The following is a 24,576-nucleotide window of genomic DNA, read 5'->3' on the forward strand; positions in this document are numbered from 1 at the left end:
AACCTTCCTGGCAGATTAAAACTGTGTGCCCGACCGAGACTCGAACTCGGGACCTTTGCCTTTCGCGGGTAGGTGCTCTACCATCTGAGCTACCGAAGCACGACTCACGCCCGGTCTCACAGCTTTACTTCTGCCAGTATCTCGTCTCCTACCTTCCAAACTTTATAGAAGCTCTCCTGCGAACCCTGCAGAATTAGCACTCCTGAAAGAAAGGATATTGCGGAGACACGGCTTAGCCACAGCCTGGGGGATGTTTCCAGAATGAGATTTTCACTCTGCAGCGGAGTGTGCGCTGATATGAAACTTCCTGGCGGATTAAAACTGTGTGCCCGACCGAGACTCGAACTCGGGACCTTTGCCTTTCGCGGGCAGGTGCTCTACCATCTGAGCTACCGAAGCACGACTCACGCCCGGTCTCACAGCTTTACTTCTGCCAGTATCTCGCCTCCTACCTTCCAAACTTTACAGAATCTCTCCTGCGAACCCTGCAGAACTAGCACTCCTGAAAGAAAGGATATTGCGGAGACATGGCTTAGCCACAGCCTGGGGGATGTTTCCAGAATGACATTTTCACTCTGCAGCGGAGTGTGCGCTGATATGAAACTTCCTGGCAGATTAAAACTGTGTGCCCGACCGAGACAACTGGAAGTTGGTTTGAATACGAATGGGTTTTCTACAGAGTATTAGACATGGTAATGTGTTGTCTTTGCGGTGTTTCCATATTTCATGCACCCCCTGTGTTATTGGTGCAGGAAGCGTGTCTTCAATAACAGAGCAATGGTCCCTCAGTCTACAGCGTTGGCATGGTGCATGTTTGATGCAGCTGTCCACGTTGTTGACGACGTTTCAAGAATCGTGATTCAGGAGACACCTTTCCATTCCTTTCAACCTTTCGCGCTAGATTTAAATCCAATTCATAAATCTTTCTCTTACGTCTGTCATAACTTCCTTTCTGGGGATAATGAACAGTCAAGAAGCTTTCTCCTTTACTGGTTCTTAACCCAGCACATCTTTCTATATCTTTCTATTGTTCCTCTCCATACCACAACCAAATGACTCTAATAATCATCATCGCGTGCTCCCTGGGACCTGACAGCGGAAATAAACTAAATTTTAGGTTTGAGTTAATGTATAATTTTGGTGAGGGATTTACGTAGACAATTACCAAATGCAGCTGCCGCTTGTCACAGTTTGAACGATTATAGTAGACACAAATATCTTATCACAGCAAGTTACAGACAATTTATTTTCTCATTGAAAAACAAGGCTACACAATTTTAGTAATAGTAATATTATTTCCTTTTACCAAAAAAACACAATGTTGGCTATTAAAATTGAAAAAAACATTAGGACATCATGTAACGAACATCAAACTGGCATGATGTGTCCTAAACACTTGCATTCAAATGATTAGCATGTCAGCACAGCCGAAAAATGACGTTAAGAGCAACGGTTTCTACATCTATTATAGATATAAAGCAGAGTTTATATGTGTGTGTGTGTCTGTGATCTCCTCCTGAATCCCTGGATCGATTTCACCCAAATCTGGCACAGGAGCATCAGGTCTCATGAGTATCAGTTCTGTGGGATTTATAATCTCCAAGCTCCAATAGGAGCGTAGATATTGTCAAAACACCCAACCCCTGATATATAGGCTGTGATGCCGTTGCACAGGAACAGTATCAGCCCTCCAAATCGACCTGATTTCCTGGACAGCCTAGCTCTCTAGAGCAAGAAACAGTTTCCCGTGCCCTGACATGTAGGCTGCCCTGCGTGACAGGTATGTTGTAGGAGTAGTATCGGCATGCTTTATTGAACTATATTGCAGGGATTACATATGCTAATGAGCATGGCTGGGGCTGGGCTGACATGGACAGTATGAGTAGGAGAAGGAAATGCACAGAGAGAAGTGGAGGAGGGGAGGTCATGAGACAGATGGAAACTGTTGAGGGATAGTGGGCAGGTGCAAAAAAAAGATAGACTGGCAGAGATAGAAAAAGAGAGGGGAAGAGGATACAGTCCGAGGGAGGGGGGAGAAAGACATGGTCAGAGAGAGGGGGTGGAGGAAATAGACAAAAATATGGGGAGGCAGACAGAGAGAGTGGGAAGGATGAGACAGACGTGGCTGGTTGAGGTGGGCAGCCAGAGGAAGAGGTAGACAAAGAGAGGAGGATGAGCAGCAGTGCAGCAATATGACATGGCATAGCTTCAAGAAGTTGTTGGAAGTACCTTGCATAAATATTGAACTGTGCTGCCTCTGTAGTTGCCCATAATTGCCGTAAGTGTTGCCTGTGCAGGATTTTGTTCACGAACTGGCCCTTCGATTGTATCCCATAAATGTTTGATGGGATTCCTGCCAGGCGACCTCGGTGGCCAAATCATTCACTCGAACTGTCCAAAGTTTTCTGACATGGCGCATTGCCATACATAAAAATTCACTTGTTGTTTGGGAACATGAAGTCCATGTACATCTGCAAATAGTCTCCAAACAGCCGAATATAAATATTTCCAGTCGATGTTCAGTTCAATTGGACCTGAGGATGCAGTCCATTCCATGTAAACACAGCCTGCACTGTTATCGAGGCACCACAAATTTGCACCAGTGACTTGTAGGCAATTTGGATCCTAGCTTTGTGGGGTTTGCGCCAAATTCCAGTCCTACCATCATCTGTTACCAACTAAAATAGAGACTCATCTGACCAAGCCACGATTTTCCCATAGTCTAGCGTTCAAACGGTATGGTCACAAGCCCAGGAGAGGCACTACAGACGATGTCGTGCTGTTCGTAACGGCATATGCATTGGTCGTATGCTGCCATAGCCCAGTAACGCCAGATTTCGCTGCACTGTCCTAAAGGATACGTTCTTCGTACGTCCTGCATTGATTTCTGCGACTATTCCACACAGTGTTGTTTGACTGTTAGCACTGGCAAACGTCGTTGGTTTCGGTCGTGAGGCGAAGGAGGACGGCCACTGCATTGTCCATGGTGAGAGATAAGGATTGAAATTTGGTATTCTCGGCACACTCTTGACGCTGTGGACCTCGGAATATTGAATTCCCTAACGCTTTCCAAAATAGAATGTCTCGTGCTTTTAGCCCCAACTACCATTCCGTATTCAAAGTCTATGTGGCCATAATTACATTGGACATCTTTTCACATGCATCACTTGGGTACAAATGACAGGTCCGGCAATACACTGCCATTTCACATCTTGTGCACGTGCTACTATCTCCATCTGTATATGTGTGTAGGACCGCCCCAGGACTTTTGTTACCTCAGTGCGTATTGTTTGTGTTCATCTGACCTGCCATGATACTGCACAGAGATTGGTCGACTGTTGCCCTGCCCAACACGTTCTCCAGATCTCTCACCCACTGAAAACACCTGGACATGTGCTGCCGAGAGAATGGCATGCCACCTTTCCCCAGCCACTACGAATGCTTATCTGGCATAGAATGTGGTACTCGTATATGTCAACCAGACTCAATTCCACTCAATGCCTAGTCTGTATAGAACTATTTGTGGAGGTGACAGTTCTCTCCAAATCAGTTATAAATTTAATCATGTATTCTCCCTACAATACTGTATATTCACAATAATTAAATTTCATCGTTCACCATCCTTCCCAGTACCACACTTTTAATCGCCAGCAGTGTACAAAAAAGAAAAGCGCACAAAGATTAGGAACTGATAAAAGTGGTAATTCTTTCTATGTTTCAGTAAGTGAGATATTGTAATGTTTCATACTTACTTCTCTGAAAGGGATGACAGTGCACCATACGTAGGATACTGGAACATAAAACGACCAAATCGTAAACAAGCAAAAGATGACTAACGGGATATATGTTTAACTAAATGATAGTTTTCACAGGAACGAAGTATCACAAAGCGAAAAGAACAAGCATTTCCTTTTCTAGAGACAGTACTAACTCTGAAATTAAACGAACGTAGGCTTCTGCTGCGGTTGTCATATTCAGTAAAATGTTTCCGAGTACGTGATCGCGTCAGGTTCTTTATAGCACCAACGTTTTAGTCACTATTGTAAATAGCCTTCATCATGATGATCTATATACGTATTCACTGTATGTAAACCACCATGGAGAAGGCCGCATTCAACAACGGAAGGAATGTTGGTTTTATACACAGCATGACGACGCAGTCACAATGGGGAAACGCTTTACTGAAGTGTGAAATTTAAGTTTACTTAAGTGACTTTTAATTACCAAGTCTAAGCTCTGCCCACGCCAGTGCCACGAGAGGAGCTGTGCACAAGAACAGAGGGCGGAAGGGATGAGGAAGAGGAGGAGGGCCCATGGTCTTCTCGGAAAACATTCTGACTTTCACATTTACAGAAACAAATTCACCATTAGCGGATAGTTATTTGCTGTTTGCCCTCCCCAAAAACTAAATCAGCTTCTCAAGTACAAAGTGCTACGTCACATAGCTCCTTAACGACAACTTAAAAAACGGAACTGGGAATAAATTTGTCTTTTCACAAAAGACATTTAAGGTTCGCTGCAAGATGCAAAAGTATAAGGGCATATGAGAGAAACTTTCCATTTAGACATTTTGCTGCAGCTTAATTTCTTCTGTGACACCGCCGCGTCTGACAGTTGCTAGCAACGAGAATACCGGAATAAAGTCACAATTTTTAATGTAATGTAAATGTCAAAGTCACAGGCGTCGTTCACCGCCAAATGTAACGACTGCATTAATCCTGCTGTGCGTGGTATACTTGCGTCCCCGATAAAGAGGACAAATCTAAATACAAAGAAGATAACAAGATAACTTTGAAGAAGCCTTGATTAACAGAAGAAGTACATCAACTGATCAGTGAAATAATGAGGTACAGTACAACACCGTTTAGGAAAAGACAGGAATACAACAATATAGTCACTCTGAAAAGAGGAGGAAAGTGCAGGAAAGCCAAGGCGAAATGGCTTCAGGAAAAATGTGAAGAGATCGAAAAGGAAATAATAGTCAGAAGGACTAAGTCAGCATTTAAAAAAGTCGAAACAATCTTCCGTGAAAAGCACAGGCTTCTACATTAAGACTACAAAAGAAATTTCACTGTTAAACACAGAGAGCAGATAGGCAGAACAATTACACTGAAGACTTCTAACTGGGGGAGGAATTGTCTGATAAGAACCATAGAAAAGAAGTGGTAGCCGATATGGAAGACATACGGGACCCAATATTAGATTTTAACTAATGTGTGGAAGATGTGTGATCAAATAAGCTTGAAGGCAAAAATGACATGCCTGTGAAGCTTGTGAAATCGTTCAGGGCAAGTGGCAATCAAACGACATTTCAGATTGGTTCGTTGACTCCATGTACTCATATCAGGAAATATATCGTCAGAATTCCGGGAAAAAAATCTTTCGCACAATCCCAAGACTGCAAAGCTGATAAGTGTGAGAACTACCACATAATCAGCTCAATATCTCAGGCATTCAACAGGCTGACAAAAATAATATACAGAAAGGTGGAAGAGAATGTGATGGACCTGTAAATGACGATCAGTTTGACTTCAGAAATGTAAAAGATACCAGAAAGGCAATTCTGACATTCCACTTGATAATGAATGTGAGACATAAGTAAAAACCAAGCAGGTTAATAATATTTGTACACCCAGAAAAAGAGTTCAATAAAGTGTAATGATGTAAGATATTCAAAATTTTCAAGAAAACAAGTGTAAGCTAAAAGGAATATCATTGGTCCAGCCCCACTGGGTGGGTTGATCCGCAATTTTGATCTACTACTATTGAAACTTTTTTCAAATGACTAAATTCTTCCAACCTACTTTGAAAAATAAATTTACCTGACTATAATGAATAAAACTAATTAAGTTAAAAAATCTAATAAATTTCTTGACTGATACATTACAACAAAAACAGTATGATTAATGTATTGAATGCATTTAAGTTCGAAACAAATATTTTTATTGAAAGAAATAATAAATCAAAACAGGAACGAGATGAATATAAGCTTTTTAAACACTATTTTGCACCATCTGTAACTGTAGAACATTTGAGAGGAGAAATTCATAATGAGGTTATTGAGTTTTTTATGGATTGATATGAAGAAGAATTATATGTATGGATATCTTACAATTATGATGAAACAGATAGATACATTTGAGAAGAAATTATGAAATATAGTCTCCCTTTTTTATGACTGTGAAACATATCAAAAGAAATTTATATATTCGGAAGAAATTAAAGTATTAAAGTCTTATCCAAGAGAGCAAGAAATATAACGGATTACTATTATTACGTGAAAACAGATGTAGTGATGAATTATGAATTTTATAATTTACCAAAAGTATTAGAAGATTATACTTAAGTTTAAACATTATTTTTACAGCTTTCTCATTCATTAATTGAAGAAGATGAATATTTTATCTTTTATGGCCTATTTTTAAAAGTGTCTCGCCCAGTAACTGGAGACTCTGAATATTATTTAATGTATTATGGAAAGAGATATAGTGGAGAATTTTCAAGGAAATATTAAAAGATTATACATTATTTTTCACTCAATATCCAAGAAATATAAAGATTTTAAATAATATCAGATAATATTTTATGTAGACCACAGTAGGTCAAATTCTTTTTTCTATAAAAATTGTATAAGCTAAAGTGTCAGTAGGTATTTAATGATTAACAGTAGCAGATAATTTTATAATAGTTTTTTGTGTTCCTACATTATTTTTTTCTTCAAGTCACGCAGATATTATAATTTATAATGTAATTACAGGGATTTATATCACTGGGTCCACTGAATTGCGTTTCTCATTCAAAATCATGAAATGAATCATAAACTTTTGAAGCATTGTTTGGTGGGTAAATTCCTCATTTCTTGAGGAGAAACTTCTTTCCTTCAATTTTTTAGATAAATATTCTGTAATATAACATTATGAAATAATTAAGACTCAGTAATTGATTATTTTTAAGATTTGTTTGGAAAAAAACAGTAAAACATTTCAAATTCTGTTAACTTGTAATGATTTGTTTTATGTAACTCCAAATTACTTTTACTACTCAACCCAGCGATCTCTATAGTTTGTAATTCATAGAAAAACATTGGTATTTTAGGATGTTTTGATCTTTCTTGCTATAATTCATGTTCATAATGAGGTCGATCTTTAACTATAGGTACTCAAATTGCCGTATTTACAAAACCAATTTCTCCTTCTTTTGATATTAATCTTTTATTCTAACCCAATCATTATTTTTATCGGCCCAACGAAAAATAGCAGCATTTGAACTTGAACTAAAAGTAAAAATTAAACTTAAATCTCCTTCCCAAATTACTTATTTATAATCTTTAAAAAACTCCTAATATTTCTAAACATGTGCTTCAAAGCTTTAATTTTTTATTTTACTGTTATTAATTATGCCCTTCTATATACACTCCTGGAAATGGAAAAAAGAACACATTGACACCGGTGTGTCAGACCCACCATACTTGCTCCGGACACTGCGAGAGGGCTGTACAAGCAATGATCACACGCACGGCACACTGGACACACCAGGAACCGCGGTGTTGGCCGTCGAATGGCGCTAGCTGCGCAGCATTTGTGCACCGCCGCCGTCAGTGTCAGCCAGTTTGCCGTGGCATACGGAGCTCCATCGCAGTCTTTAACACTGGTAGCATGCCGCGACAGCGTGGACGTGAACCGTATGTGCAGTTGACGGACTTTGAGCGAGGGCGTATAGTGGGCATGCGGGAGGCCGGGTGGACATACCGCCGAATTGCTCAACACGTGGGGCGTGAGGTCTCCACAGTACATCGATGTTGTCGCCAGTGGTCGGCGGAAGGTGCACGAGCCCGTCGACCTGGAACCGGACCACAGCGACGCACGGATGCACGCCAAGACCGTAGGATCCTACGCAGTGCCGTAGGGGACCGCACCGCCACTTCCCAGCAAATTAGGGACACTGTTGCTCCTGGGGTATCGGCGAGGACCATTCGCAACCGTCTCCATGAAGCTGGGCTACGGTCCCGCACACCGTTAGCCCATCTTCCGCTCACGCCCCAACATCGTGCAGCCCGCCTCCAGTGGTGTCGCGACAGGCGTGAATGGAGGGACGAATGGAGACGTGTCGTCTTCAGCGATGAGAGTCGCTTCTGCCTTGGTGCCAATGATGGTCGTATGCGTGTTTGGCGCCGTGCAGGTGAGCGCCACAATCAGGACTGCATACGACCGAGGCACACAGGGCCAACACCCGGCATCATGGTGTGGGGAGCGATCTCCTACACTGGCCGTACACCACTGGTGATCGTCGAGGGAACACTGAATAGTGCACGGTACATCCAAACCGTCATCGAACCCATCGTTCTACCATTCCTAGACAGGCAAGGGAACTTGCTGTTCCAACAGGACAATGCACGTCCGCATGTATCCCGTGCCACCCAACGTGCTCTAGAAGGTGTAAGTCAACTACCCTGGCCAGCAAGATCTCCGGATCTGTCCCCCATTGAGCATGTTTGGGACTGGATGAAGCGTCGTCTCACGCGGTCTGCACGTCCGGCACGAACGCTGGTCCAACTGAGGCGCCAGGTGGAAATGGCATGGCAAGCCGTTCCACAGGACTACATCCAGCATCTCTACGATCGTCTCCATGGGAGAATAGCAGCCTGCATTGCTGCGAAAGGTGGATATACACTGTACTAGTGCCGACATTGTGCATGCTCTGTTGCCTGTGTCTATGTGCCTGTGGTTCTGTCAGTGTGATCATGTGATGTATCTGACCCCAGGAATGTGTCAATAAAGTTTCCCCTTCCTGGGACAATGAATTCACGGTGTTCTTATTTCAATTTCCAGGAGTGTAAGTTATATCAGGAAGAAATGAAGTTCAATTTAATATAACTGATGATGAAATAAAAGAAGTCTATGCTTTTGAAAGTATTACTTCATTATTTCATAGTTACAAAACGAAATAACTTTGTAACATTGACATCAATTAACTTTTTATTAGATTTTCCATCATATGTAGGGTAGTCTTAACAATCAGCTTGAATAATTTTGAGACTCCTAGATAACTGAGTATGATTTGGATAGCCCACCTGGCTAGCCATGCAGTCTAACACTCTGCTTCCTGAGTGGGAAGGTGTGTCAGTTCCTGGCACGAATCAACATGCCAGATTAGTGTTGAGGTTTGATGTGCCAGCCATCCTGTGGATAGTTGTTATGGCGGTTTTCCATCTACCTTGGTGAATGCAGGCTGGTTCCCCTTACTTCACCTTAGTTACAAAATGTCAGCGATTGCTGTGCAAACCCAGTCTCCATGTACACATACACCATAATTGCTCTACCATGCAAACATTTGGGGTGTACTCAACCGGTATGAGACATTCCTGGGGGTCCACTACGGGCTGAATGACACAATAATCCTGGGTTCGGTGTGGGGTGGCAGTTGGGAGGGTGGACTCCTGTAGCCTGTTATGGGGTTGTGAACCACTGAGGGCTACAGCAGGACGAAGGCTCTCCATCAGTTTCAGGTGTTAGTTCAGTACACAATACACACAATGATTTGGATAAACCCAGCCATTACTTGTATTTATATTAATTTCAATATCTTTATTAGGAATATTTTAATTACTTTTACTTTTCTCATTCTTTGCAAAAGTATATAATTGGTAGCTTTTATCTTGTTGATTTATAAAGAAGAGATTTATAAGATTATAATTGATGAAAACTAATTTTTTTAAATTAGCTACAAACCAAAGTCTGCTTTAGCTGAAACTATTTCTAAAAAAACAATATTATAAAATTATTTTTTGATACCCAATTATTATAAGAACCATTAAAATCAAACAATTTAATTAAAGCTTTATCATCTTTCTTTTTATAATTTTTTCTACAAGACACATATCTGAAAAAGTTTCTTCTACATTTTGCTCATAAAAATTTCTTTTTATATCTTTTAATTTATATATAATTGGATCAGAATAAATAATATCTTCAATTCGAAAAATTTTTGTTGACCAGCTAGATATATAGCCTTTTTCAAAAATTCCTTTTAGATTCAAACTTCATCTACTACTTTATATTTTGATTTATTATAATAGACAGTGAAAATTTTTTATAATTTTTTCGTTAACTTCTGTTAGTTTCATCTTTATTGGTTCTTTAGTGTTCTACTCAATCATTCAAAAACTGAAGACTTTAGGTCTCTAGAAGTTGAACAGTGGTAAATTTTTACATTTTAATGAGTTTTTCAAAATCAATATTTTTTACCATTTCTCGCATACCTGAGTTTTAAAATTCTTCATGAATTTCCCTTGAACCCATTTGTACTACATCTGCCTGCCATAAGTCAGCTATAGCAAAAGAAATAATATTTCTTTTTTTAATTTTTTCTCACTCTTCTGTCATTTATTAATTATTTCTTCATGAATATTATTAGGCTGCAGCCAGACACCCACAAATTATTTTAACAAATTTACTCTTTTTACATCTGATAGAATTACATTTTTCTTTAAATATGTGAGTCTTTATTCTATCTACGATAAACACAGAAAAATTAAGAAATGAATTAAAATGTGTGCTGTGGTCAGGACTGGAACCCAGGTCTCCTACTTACTAGGCAGATATGACAGCCATTACACCACCTGAGCAGTATATGGCAAATAGCTTCATGGACTGTCCTAGTCTAATGTCTTCCATAACACAAACTTCAGTTCATGCCTTCAGCTCATTTTCCCCAACTTAAATCGTCACTATCGCCATGCCACAAATTTTAATTCGTTTAATCAGCTTCTATCATTCCGTTCTTAGTCTTACAAATTGAAATAAGACCTCCAATTCTCTGTCTTCCATTTTTCTAAATGGATGATGTGTGTCAGTAATTTTTTTACATTTCAATCAATAGATATGATTGTCCAAAAGGACAAGCTTTGCATGATTACATTTATCCATTTAGATATGAAAAATTTCGCCAAATAAATTTATTTTTAAATTTAGTGGAACATTTTTAACTTTATCTTGTAATTTTATAGTTGCCAATGTTCATTAATGCAATAATTTTATTGACTGGTCAACAGTAAATATTTTTTAAGAGATACCAAACACTCATGATGAAATTATAAAATCCATAAATGGTAAATCTTTATACATATTTCTGTCAATAACAGCAACTATTTTAAGGATAAATGTATACTCAAAACCATCTCTTTTTTTGTTTATTGCCAGCTATAAAAATAAATTCAATTATTTGTTTATCACAAACCTTATTTTTTAATCCATTAAATTCATGATTATATTATATTCTTGTAAAGCAAAATTAAATGTTGAATTGATGTTATTTGCTCATTTACTTCTCAGTCTTTTTCTACATCATTTTTCGCATCATAGTTATTAATTATTGTAAAAATATGAGTATATTCAGCTTTAATAACCAGATTTTACTTCTGTTTCTAAATATACTTCGTTCACTCCATCTTTTTTCTCGGCTGTATGATTTACAGCTACTAATGTATAGTTATTATAATCAATGCAAACTTTAGTTAATTTGTAATTGTTTGAGTACACTCTCTATTTTTTATCCAACTCATATTTATGAAGTTTTAATATTTATTTTTGTTCTCTTATTCTTAAATTTATTTTTTATTAATTTTTGATTCTAATTGTTCATTAATACCTGATTCGGTTTCTGATTTATAATAATTAATTTTTGTATCAATTTTTTCACCCAATTCTTTCTTAACCTTCATTCCATTTCTCCTAAATTCATTTTTTCAAATCCATACGTATTAATTATTGATTCTAAGATTCTTCATAATTCTCATATTCTATTTAATTTCAAAAAACGACAATAATTCGATTTAAATATAATTAAATTTAGAACTATCTGATAATAGTTTTAGCACAATTGAACATAATAAGTGACAATAAACGAATTCATCAATATCTTGTATTCTTTCAGCATTTCAATACAAATCACTTTTTCCCAAAACTGAATTAATTCATTACATATTTTTTGCTTTATAAGAACTATACCAAGATGTACCAATACTACCAGAAATAACTAAATTCTGCATGAAACATTCAAAAATTTTGAATTATTAAGTAATTCATCAATTAAAACCGCCTTTAAGATGTTTAATTTTTTATCCCTTTGCTGCACTTTCTATATCAAAGTTAGTTAAATGTTTATTATAAATTTTAATTATTTATATGAAATTTTCATTTCTCGATTATTAATCCAGTACCTTTCTTCTCAATTGCTAAACTGTGTCTTTTTTGTTCTTTTAATTCCTTGTCACCTTTTCTCTCATGGATTATGTTGTTACAAACTGCTGTATTGGCAGCACCTAAATATGATAGTGCACCCAATAATAAAGGAAGAGTTCACTCTTTATCTCGTTTTAGATGTTCAATTATTTTTAATGCGCCAGTGACTAATGATGTTAGGAAAATTCTGCGATTTTTTGTCTATTTTCCTCTCCCATGAACCAATTAAAAAATTACTGACATTTTGTAATTGATCATAGTTAACTTTAATTTTAATTACTTTAGTTTTAATTTTATCACTTGGAGGTAAAGTGTAATTAACTGCAAAGTTTTTATTTATATAGATTAGTATATATTATACATCTAATAAAAATAATATTTAAAAACATTATAAAATAAACCTATAAAAAAACCTCATTTTCAGTCAGGTCCACACCCAATTTTCGTTTAGCAAACATTTTTCCTCTAATGGATGTAGCCACTAATTATTGCCCTAATGAAACATCTTCAGCATACATTCTTTCTTTTGCAGGTAACTGAACTTGTTTGCATGCTTCATTCTTTATTATCTCTGTAAAAAAACATGTTTTTACAGGTTCATTGATTTATTTATTTCTTTATGACCTCTAAGTAATATTTCTCCTTATTTTGTTCCTGGACAGTAATAATTATATCCAGGTAGATCCATTTCAAAGGTAATTTTTTAACTAAAGTATTCACATAAACTTTGCGATTTTTCTGATTTCCAAAAATTGTAGAAAAACTATTAAAAAATCTGATTAAATAAGGTATACCTTTTGAATTACTAATAACAAAATTTTGACATTATTAGATTTCATTTTTATAATTCCAATAATTTTTGTTATTCCAACTTTTTCATCACAATAAATTTTATTTCCAGCTAATTTTCCTCGATTATTGCTAATGTATTGATAAATCTCTAACATCATTCATCAAGATATATTTAGTTTCTTCCTCTGCATATTTCTTATTTAACCTTAAGCAGTTTTCTCATTTACACTTGAGTCCAAATCTACAGGTAATTTTGCAAAATAAACGTTGACAGTTTTTAATGAAATTATTATATTTATGCCCTTTTATTTTGATTGCATTTTTATCAGAATGTATTCCTCTAGAATGAAATAAACTTTCTTCATAATTTGATACATCAACAGAATTAAGTTTTTTACCCATATCATCCATAGTAATCTAGTTTTACTGAAAAGTTTAATTAATCCATGTTTATCTTAGTAAGTCCTATCAGTGACTGTTAATTTATCTCCATTACATTTCACTGGAAATTTCCCAACAAATTTCAGTGTCCCAGTAGGTTTTATTCCAAAACCTTGATCTGCAATATATAGTCCAATAATCTTCCTCTTACACTTTTTAAATATATTTTGTTCATCTTTTAACTTTTTTCAGTTTTATTCTCCTTCTTTTAAATTTTCTGTTTTTAAACTCTTCTTCACATGTCTGCAACGCATCCTGTATTTCTGATTTGTTTGGTGTATAATCTCTTTGATCACTATTATACTGCTTACTTGTTGGTATGTTGTTAAATTTTTGTAAATAGTTGTAAAAATAAATGGCAGGAAACATTGGTTTTTTCTGCTTCTCTGTTTTCATTTTTAGTGCGTTATCACACTAAACTTCGATTCCTTATTCAAAATTTTCTATTCCATCAATAACAGACTCATCTTTTTTCAGTCTTTCGTATCTGTTCTTGGTTGTTCTTTCCATTATTTAAAAATTTTTAGTCTAATTTTTTATTCATCTTTATATTTCATTTAGCCAACATAACAATTATATCTACAGTTAAGATCATATGATCTTGAAATAACAAAAGTTGGTCTTAAATTGCATATATGTGGTAGCATTCGATTTAGTGCTTCAGTTATTTCATTTAACATTTTAATAGCTAAACGAAAATGTAAACTGATTTTTGTACATATCTAGCCTTAATTTTCATTCAGTTCTTTTAAATGATTTACTTGAACTTTATTCTTTCTTTCTGTATCTTCTATATGGCCCTTACATCCCTGTATTAATTCTTTTTTATTTTATATTCTCCATTATTTTGTACTGATGGTAAAAACTTCCTGTGTAGCTTGTTTTCTGAATTTTTGACTTCTTACTTTTGTGATTTAAAAATTTAATGCTATAAGCTATGTAGGTTGAGAAATACTGACAATTTTTAATTCCTTTTTAACCCAGATAGCACCTTGAGGTTTAAATTTTCAAGTATAATGTATTTTCCTTATTGACACATTGTCTAATCACATAGCCAGTACCTCCTTATTCTCAAATTTCTACAAAATCTTTAGCTTGAAATGAAGTATTACTGTTTTTCAATAATCATTAAAACAGGTTTTTCATTATGAATATATATCTGTTGTTCACAAGTCTGTTGACAATAAGTCCATATAATATTTTAAAAATTAGAAATTTTTTAATTTTATTTATTTAATATTATTAATTTGTAATTTTCTTACTTATTGTTCCTAACATTTTTTTTCTAAGTAAATGGAAGCTGTCAAAACGAAGATTGTAAAAATTGTGGGGTTGATAAATCAACTGATAATTTTACTTCACATAAATATACAAGAAATAGTTATAGAACAATATACAGATATTGTTTAAGTGAACCTCATAAGAAATTTTTGAAAAAATTATCAGTGTGTATGTGAGACACACTTCTAAATATTGTCACAAAGAACAATTAACAATAATCCTGATTAAAGAACATATTCTGATTAAAGAACATTCAAAGACATTATTACCAGTTAAAAACTATGATAACATAAATTTAAAGGATGTGTGAATATCAATAAATTAAACATTTAAATTGTTTTTATAAAAGTTCAACACACAAGAACAAATATTGAAGTAAATGTAAAGAATGTACACTATAATATAACAAATTTAAGAAAATTTATAATTATTAATTGTAACTGCCAGTTAAAATATATTTTTCTATATAAATGGATCTCTTTTAAGTTTTGGAAGAGTTCAAAAGTCATCACATAAAATATCTTTTAAAAGAAGTATCAAAAATGTTGCTTGATAAATGTACGAAACTGTTTATTCCCATATAGATGTTCTATTCATGTACATGTTTATATTGCTGGTGATCACTGTATAAATAAAAAAATTATTTTCTAATTTTAATTTTATTAATTTTTAATTTTCTTACTTATTGTTCCTAATAAATTTTTTCCAAGTAAATGGAAGTTCTCAAAGCAAAGATGTGGTGACCAAACATACACAAGGGGACAATTGTACTGCTGTTGAATAATTCTCTAATTTTTCTTTATTATTAACTTGTAATAAGCATAATTCAGAAACATATTTTTTATCCTCATTTTTATTTATTTGACCTGAAATATGCAGTAGTGCATATTATATTCTTTTTTAAAATATAATAAATCAGTATTCATTATCTTTTTTAGATTTTGTTATTTTTAATGTGTAAACCTGATATTTTACATTAAATTAATAAACATTAATAGATACATTAATGCTAGTCTCAATTTTTTAAATATCATCAATTTCAGCAGTAAACGAAATAATAGATATTTTTTCTTCAATCTCTACAGGAAATTTTTTATAATTACTTGTTCTGTCTGGATTTTTACATCTCTGTGAACCAAACATAATGCTGAAACTGCAGACCATAGGAAACATTTTTTATGAATACTTTTATTTTTCTGGCAGTTGAATATTGGATGAAACTCTTAATGAAACATATACTAATTTCCAGCTGTACTCCATTAGTTCTATTTAACGTCCAACCAGGACAATGAGCTTGAACATTTTGTTTGTCTTAAAATATTTTGTTTCCATTTCATAAAAATTTTAGATATATTATTTCCACTGGTAATCCTATAATTTTGAGTATTAAATTCCATAAGTTTATCTTTTGTTTTCGTTTTGTACCCACAGCAAAATATAAAATTTATTTTCAGTTCATAATGTATTTTCAGAAAATATTTCCCATATTCAGAATTTCTATCTTTGATGCTTTCAAGAAGAAGTTTGGACCAAGCAATTGTACTAATTTTGAAATTTATAATTTACAGTCTTTTTTAAAAGCTTTTATTGATGAACTGTTTTCTATTTTTGTTTACCCAAAAATATATTGGTAATAAATGTAAATATTTCTTTTAATTCTTTAGCTTCATCGTTTATAATAACTTCATCACTATTCTCAATATCATAATAAGGTGAACATTTCCATATTTTACTTTCGATTTCTCTCTGATTTCATCTTAATTTATAATATATCCTTATAATATTTATTTTCCAACAGTGACAAAGTTGAGATACTGTGATGTTCTTAAATTCTTTTCTCATTTAAAGAGCAAAGATACTACCACATTTTTAAGAAATTAAAAATAAAATATTTAAATAGATTAAAATAAAAATGAAAAAACGAGTTAATATAAGTTGTGAATACTTAAAAACGAGATTTGGATAGAGCTAATTTACATATTACATTTTTTTATTTATTAGATTTTAAAAAAATTTATAATAAAAATAAATTGGATTTTAAAAATGAAAACGTCTTTACATTTTTAGTTTAAAAATTCTATTTTTATTGTTAAATTTTTTATTACTTTACATTTTAATTTATTATTTCCTTCTTCAAATTAATTAAAATCATGTTCATAAATTTATTTGAAAGAAATAGAACTGTTGAGCTTCTTAAGAAATGAATCTATTTTATATAGAATTCTTTTATTTTTAAATATTTTTCTCCTGTCACTCTGAAAATTTTAAATTTTTTGTGCACAACGATTTTTAATTCGGTTAAAGATTTATATGTAACTTATTTTCAACCATTTTTTTAAACAGTTAAAAACTTATAGTTAACTGATTTCCAAATTAGTTTCAGTTAGATTTATATTTTTAATAGCTCCTAAAGTAATCACCAAAAACATCATCATCAGTTCAGAACCATTAATATGCTTTCCTTTAGTTAAACCCTGTAATGGACTACAGATTTCTGAAACCTAGTGAAGCGTCACAGTGGATAACGTACTGGACTCACATTCAGGAGGACTACAGTTCCGATCTCTGTTTCACGATACAGTTTTAGGTTTTCCATGGTTTCCCTTTCATTGAAGACAGATGCCAGGATGGTTCCTTTAAAAAGACACGGCTGTGTCTACGACATAGGGACAGGGATTAAATCTGAATTTAGTCAACTTGATTTTGCAATCTCTCATCCTAGGCTGATCTGCCACTCTGCTTCAAATGACTTTGAAGATGGCGGAACGTAAGTACGAGGGGCGTTCATAAATGATTTTAAATTGAGTTGTGTTACAAATACCGCTCAATCCTCATCTCATAGCGTGATGACCTGACTTAAGTACACCACGCACATACTTAGTATCTGCGTGGCAGCTGTTAACACTGTGTATAATGCAAGGGCGGTGCTTGTTTGTTGGTAATTAGAGAAAGCTGTGGACAAGTTGGAAGGCGACAGTCAAGGACAAAGACGGACCACATCGTTTTTATGGAAAGAAGGAGTCAAAACAATAGATACTCATAAACGTTTAAACCGGGTTCGATTCCCGGCCGGGTTGGGGATTTTCTCTGTCTGGGGTCTGGGTGTTTGTATTGTCCTCATCAATTCATCATCACCATCGTCTTCATTTGTGAGAGTGACTAGATTGGATTGTGAAAAGAAAATGCACTGTAAAAATTGGGACTTTGTATGGGCGCTGATTACCGCGCAGTTGAGCACCCCACAAACCATACATCATAAACGTTTAACTGCGGTGTGTGATCAAGAAGCTCGTGCACAAAGACTGTTAACAATTGAACCGCTGGGTTTGCTAGTGGAAGGCAGTCTTCATGCAAGAATGTGAGTACTGGTCGTCCGTCAACTTCACGTCCTCCAGGAAACATCAAGGTTGTGTCAACAGCAGACTGTACTGTGACACTCTACCACAACTTAGTCGCAGGGGTCAGCTAAAACGACGAAGGAAGTACTCGAAAGGAGTGTTCCTCCATCATGGCAATGCGTGGCCTCACACCAGCAATGCCACGACTGCAAAGCTGACCTCACTGAGTATCAAACATTAAATTCAGATAGTTGTCAACAGTACAACAAAACTGTACTGTTTTATTTTATTGTACTACCAGTTTCAGTTACAAATCAGCATCTGGTGCCAGTATCATCGTAATTAGGACATGAATCATAAATGTAACTACAATTACAAAAATGAAAAGTAAATGATAAGAACATTACACTGTAATACCTACAGAAATCGAACAAATACGTCTCACATATTATGGAAATAGAAACATCGGAACGCAGCATTCCTATGATTCCATTTCCATAATATGTAAGACGTATTTGTTCAATTTCTGTAAGTATTACAGTGTATTGTTCTTGCCATTCACATGTTACTTTTGTGATGGAAGTTTTAATTATGATGATACAGGTACTAGATGATGGTTTGTAGTTAGCATTGCCAGATCAAATTCACAAAATTATCAATCACTACCTAGCAAACGGATTTGCTGAGCTGAGGGCTGAGGGTGAACAACAGTAAAACACTTAGTAACCACTAAAAATTACATCTACTATCGCTAGTTACGTGTTTCATAAAATTTTTGTTACATTTAATGTTTTTGTAAAAGTCGTTGCTTGTTCGACACTTCAAATTACAACGAATAATTCTGATTTTATCATACCGAAAATGAATTATTGACTAGATTTTGCAAATCAATATGAGGTTAGTAATATGAATGGAATTCTAAAATTACTTGTGAGGAGTGTTTTAGTGACATTGGCAATGCTGTGTTGAAGAAGTAGAATATTCTAAGATCTTTATTCATGAACTTTGTCAGACCAAGTAAAAAAAATTGTAAACAATATTATATGTTGCTAATATAATCAAATAAACTAAGTGTCTGAATCATTTCTTGAAAAACGATTTTTTTATACCTATCGTGTGAGCCACATGTGGTTCATGTGTCCACAGATTATAATTGTGTTAAAATGTTCTTTGGCCACGTGAGCCATATATGGCTCACACCTGTTATCATCAGTCCAGATCAGTCATGAATTGACATTTTATCACGTAACTTAATTCTACATCTTCAACAGAAGACATTTGATGCAAAAAAATATGCAAAAAAAGTCAATTTGGCGTCAGAAGTAATATTCGTGATTTCAATGTGGCATAGCAACGAATGGTCCAAATTTCATAATGGCAGTCAATGTGTCAAGGGCCGCAAATGGGGAAATTCGCTGATGTAATCGATTTGACGGCAGATTCTTATGCCTCGGAGCCAAGGAAATTAGTCTCCGAAACGGCGGATCTGGTCGATATTAGAGTTCTACTGTAGTGAGCATCTGTGGAAAGCTTTTGAAGTACGGTAAAAAAACGAGTAGGAAACTAGCTGTTTGATGACCACGCCTCATCACAGAATGTGGAGGTCGGAGCTTGCCTGCTTTGTAAACCAGGATACCCGGCGATCTATGGCTGATCTGACGGCAGAGTACAGGCTGGTGCAGGCATGATCACGTTTCTTATTACACCAGGTCATCCTGGTGAACGACGGCTCGACACATGACCACGACACTAGCCCAGACTGGTGAGGACAGTTGCTGTGGGGGACATTCACCTTTCCCTCAATGGGACCTGATATAGTAACCGAAATCACCATGACAACTGTGGACTTCATTACGAACTACCTGCATGCCTTCATGGTTGGTATCTTCCGCGATAGCGATGGCATTTTCCAACAGAATAACTATCCATTTTATGTGGGCAGAGTCATACTACAGTGGTTTGTGGTGCATGGTAGTGAAATCGTGTTGATGTCCTGGTCAACAAATTCACCTGATCTGAAGGTAAGGGAGCACATCTAGGACAATGTCATGTTGGCTATTCCGCGCCAATGAAACCACATACTGTAATCTACGGGAATTATGTGATCCGTGCTTAGATATTTGCTGCCGCATACCTCCAGAACTCTAGAAATTCGATAACGCCATTTAGAGACAAAGATAGGTGAGGGCTGAGGGTGAACAACAGTAAAACACTTAGTAACCATTAAAAATTACATCTACTATCGCTAGTTACGTGTTTCATAAAATTTTTGTTACATTTAATGTTTTTGTAAAAGTCGTTGCTTGTTCGACACTTCAAATTACAACGAATAATTCTGATTTTGTCATACCGAAAATGAATTATTGACTAGATTTTGCAAATCAATATGAGGTTAGTAATATGAATGGAATTCTAAAATTACTTGTGAGGACATCCTCTAAGATATGCATCACTGATGTACTATGAGTGCAAGATCTGTGACTTGACCAGAGACTTCAGTTAAACCGAGCGAGGTGGCGCAGTGGTTAGACACTGGACTCGCATTCGGGAGGACGACGGTTCAATCCCGCGTCCGGCCATCCTGATTTAGGTTTTCCGTGATTTCCCTAAATCGCTCCAGGCAAATGCCGGGATGGTTCCTTTCAAAGGGCACGGCCGACTTCCTTCCCCGTCCTTCCCTAATCCGATGAGACCGATGACCTCGCTGTCTGGTCTCCTTCCCCAAACCAACCAACCAACCAACTTCAGTTAATTCTTTATGTCCGCAGTGAACAGTCGTGTATCTTCTTGCTGTGTACATATTGGTCCAATAAAGTGTAAGTCTATCTTAACATGTAGTACCTCATTTATATCATACCCGATTTCAATATACTGAACCACAGATATTTCCGTTCCGAAAACAGAACAGATTGGTGAAATGCCAAACAGTTCCGTAAAAAAACGACCACCTGTCACCTATTGTACAATCCAATACTGCTTTGTGTTACGAATTTCATGAATCACTGGGGTTCACTGTTGTGCCGCACCCACCATATTCACTGGATCTCGCTGCATCTAATTATGCTTTATTGGATAACAAAGGACGCCATGAGACGTAAAGAGTTTCGGGCAACAACAAAGAATTGCGGACAGCTGTACACGAGTGGATGCATAGTACTAGGGATGGCAGTTATCTCTGAAACAACCCGTTTTCGGCTATATCGGTGTTTTTCACGCCTTTTAACCTGACTGTTAAAACCACTCAAAATAACCAGTTTCTGAAATTAACGATTTTCTGTTCTTTGGACTTATTACTTCCTGTAATAAACGTATAAATCGAATAAAGAATGGAAAACTTTGAATTTCTCAGTTTCAAGAGAAACAAAGTCAAAATATTAAATCAAACATGCAAATAAAAGAAAACTTCGTCCGTCCACCGTTCGCCGTTATCATCATAAAGTGGTAAGTGTTTGAACACTAGATAAAATCATAAGTATTCTCCTATTGGTTCAAATTTTTGGAACTCTGCTCAGAAATAATGTTATAATCAGGAATCGTGTCAGTATTTGTGCATTTTCAGTACACACTGCTAAAGGATGAAAACTTAGTTTGAAAAACGCAGTTTTTCACGCTAATTTGTCGGTTTTTAATGGCCACAAGCACATAAAGACACATTATGTAGACACGGCAGGAGATCAGCTACTTTCTGCATTTATTGTGCATTGTGAATGAATAGTTGTTGAATTTAAGTTTTTTGCTGTTAGCATAATCTGTTCCCTTTCATTATTTCATAGAAATAGAGGCCAAATCTTTAATCTTTTCAAGTAGATAATTCATTGTACTTTATTGTTAGGTTACTTCGTATAAATATTTCCAGACTAGTGTTGGTGCCCTTATGCAGTACAGCGAATGTCCGGCGACACAAACAGAAATTACCGTATAGACCAGTTGGCAGCAGTTCTTTCACATTGCCCATACACCCATACACACGTATGTTAAGCCACGACACAAGGCAACAGAGACATTATTGTCTCAGCAATGCTGTCTCAAATCTTAGGCCATGTGTTTGTTGCTCGTTTCTGTCAGCATTATTATTAATACAGCACTGATCGCTTTTCTCATTTGTTGTAATAACACAATATTTCTAAATAACGCAAACGGTACGTACAAAAATTCCTTTTTTTAAAGAAAAGTTTACTTAAAAATGAAAATGTTAGCGCGGTTGCTATGGCTCGTTGATATTTCGGTTTTCTTCTTCAGTTATTGGTAAAGAATACAAAGCATCTGTTATAACCGGGAGTAAACTAATGCCGAAAAATACCGTTTAATTAGAACTGAAATACCAGAATCTGTTTGAACCAGTTGGTTTTTTCCATCCCTACATATTACGACCTGACGATGATTCCGTGACGCTGTAATGAAGTCTCCAGGAAGGTTGCATTGTATTGACGTCGGTAGGGGGTGTATTGAGAGAATCCATGTATATTGATTCTTATTCATCAATAAATACGGTACAAAAAACTACCATTTCAGTCTTAGCTCACTTCTTGATTTGTTGGACTGCTGGACATTTGCCTGCAATGGCAATAAATTGTTTGTGAACAGAGCGCTGATTTAGGCTAGCAAATACGTCAGTACGTGTTTCGGCGATAAGTATCGAATACCGCGAAAACCGTGACCTTTTTTCGCCCATACCTTCAGTCCGCAAAAAAGACATAAACAAGCGCAGTGGTAACGGTATCGCCAAAACGGGTGCCGATACAAGAGCAGGGCAGCCCCGCCCCTCCCAGCCCATTATCACCCCCTCCCCCCCGTTCCCCCCTTCCCCCCCCCCCCCCCCCCGCACACACGCATACACACACACAATTAGCGCGTACCGTTCGCTAATGCGGCCATCGCACTTTCTAGCGGTAGCGCGACTTTCTACACAGATAGGCAGCTACCGTGCGCCGGCCTTATCTCTCGGCAACGGCTCGGCCGGCAACCGGCGCGTTTTGGGAGGATTTGTGCGCACGCACGGTTTGGCGGTGTTGGGACTTCATCGGCGGTACCCTAAAGCTTTCAGCACGCCCAGGGCTCGCCAAGCCACAGAGAGAAGCTAAAACAATCAAAAGGATACTATTTAGAAACTAGTTAATCAAGAATGTTTGTGTAAGTAGGGAGTCCATGCTCAACAGCTATGACACTGTGTATGTCAAATCAGAATTAAATACGTACAGAATTTTTTTTTCAGCGGATTCCCAAATTAAAAAGTAAATCGCTGAGAGCTGTAAGCTGAGTATACACTGATGTAACAAAAGTCATGGGACAGAGATGTGCACATATACAGATGGCAGCAGTATCTCGTGCACAAGATATAAAAGGACAGTGCATTGGCGCAGCTGTCATTTGCACCCAGGTGATTCATGTGAAAGATTTCTGACGTGATTGTGGCCACATGACGTAAATTAACAGATTGAACGCGGAATGGTAGTTGGCGCTGGACTAGGGTGACCAAATTATTTTCGGTGAAAACCGGGACACATTCACCCGGGTGCCAATGGACACCTCATTCCACATGTACCCAGGTTTCTTAATTTTAAATATTAATGTTTTGTTGATACATTTTGTTAACCCGATTTTTATAACTAATAAGAAGATACAAAAGATTGATATAATTTAGACTATCTGTATAATTAATGACATTTAATAAACGTATACAGTAATAAAGAAATGTATTACGATTTTACAAAATTTTAAATCCATTCAACTTTTAATTAATTAATATTAACATGAGCTTTAATATAACTGAGCACTTGTAGATGGAATTGACTGTCCTTGGGGAAAAGGGTATTTTTCACTGCCTCCAGACTTCTTGATCATGTCTTTGTTCTTTGAGACACAGTGATAAAACTCGGCACAATCCATTTTGTAGTTGTCCAGGATCTGCAGGATTGCTTCAAGAGAGTCCACCTCCATTCTGTTTCTTTCATCAGTCCACTGGATATTCATGAACGAAAATATTCTTTCCACATTGGCATTATGGGCTGGGATTGCAAGTAAATACCTTGCAATTATTACCAACTCAGAGTAATGCTGAAGATAGTCACAGCTTTTAAAAAAACTACCCACTTCTCATGACATTCCAATGGTGTTTTATTTTCATCATTCCACTTGTGAAGACTTTCTTCAACAAAATATGTCAGTATGCCGAACTGATCAAAGAGAATGGAATCATCGATATCAATTTCTTTACTCCTCAAATAAGAAACTGTCTCTTCAACACTTTCCCATTTTGGCACTCTCTTCAGTAACATCCAATCAAACACCGGCGATGAGGGTAAATATGAGGCGCTCCACTTGCTGAGATATTCTACACAAGTGTCATAAAACTTGTTAACTTCTTCTCTAAAACTCCTTTCCACTGCTTCTGATACTTCTGCTCTTTTAAGGACAGATTTAACATTAAAAGAAATAAACTGCTGATCTCTCTCCTCTTAGTAACAGTTTCCAGAGTATTTTTAAAA

At 36.0% G+C, this 24,576-nt stretch overlaps 1 protein-coding gene across 1 annotated transcript in view; it reads right to left on the reverse strand.

The window, feature by feature from the left end:
* Positions 1-24,576, reverse strand: part of LOC126234902 (transcription factor Maf-like) — a 104,024-nt gene that overhangs the window by 49,687 nt on the left and 29,761 nt on the right. Inside the window, exon 3 of the mRNA XM_049943645.1 lies at positions 3,753-3,790. Coding sequence (XP_049799602.1) covers positions 3,753-3,790 — 38 coding nt within the window. The remainder of the gene's footprint in view (positions 1-3,752; positions 3,791-24,576) is intronic.

The sequence above is a fragment of the Schistocerca nitens genome, chromosome 1 (genome assembly GCF_023898315.1).
Source record: "Schistocerca nitens isolate TAMUIC-IGC-003100 chromosome 1, iqSchNite1.1, whole genome shotgun sequence".
NCBI lineage: Eukaryota > Metazoa > Arthropoda > Insecta > Orthoptera > Acrididae > Schistocerca > Schistocerca nitens.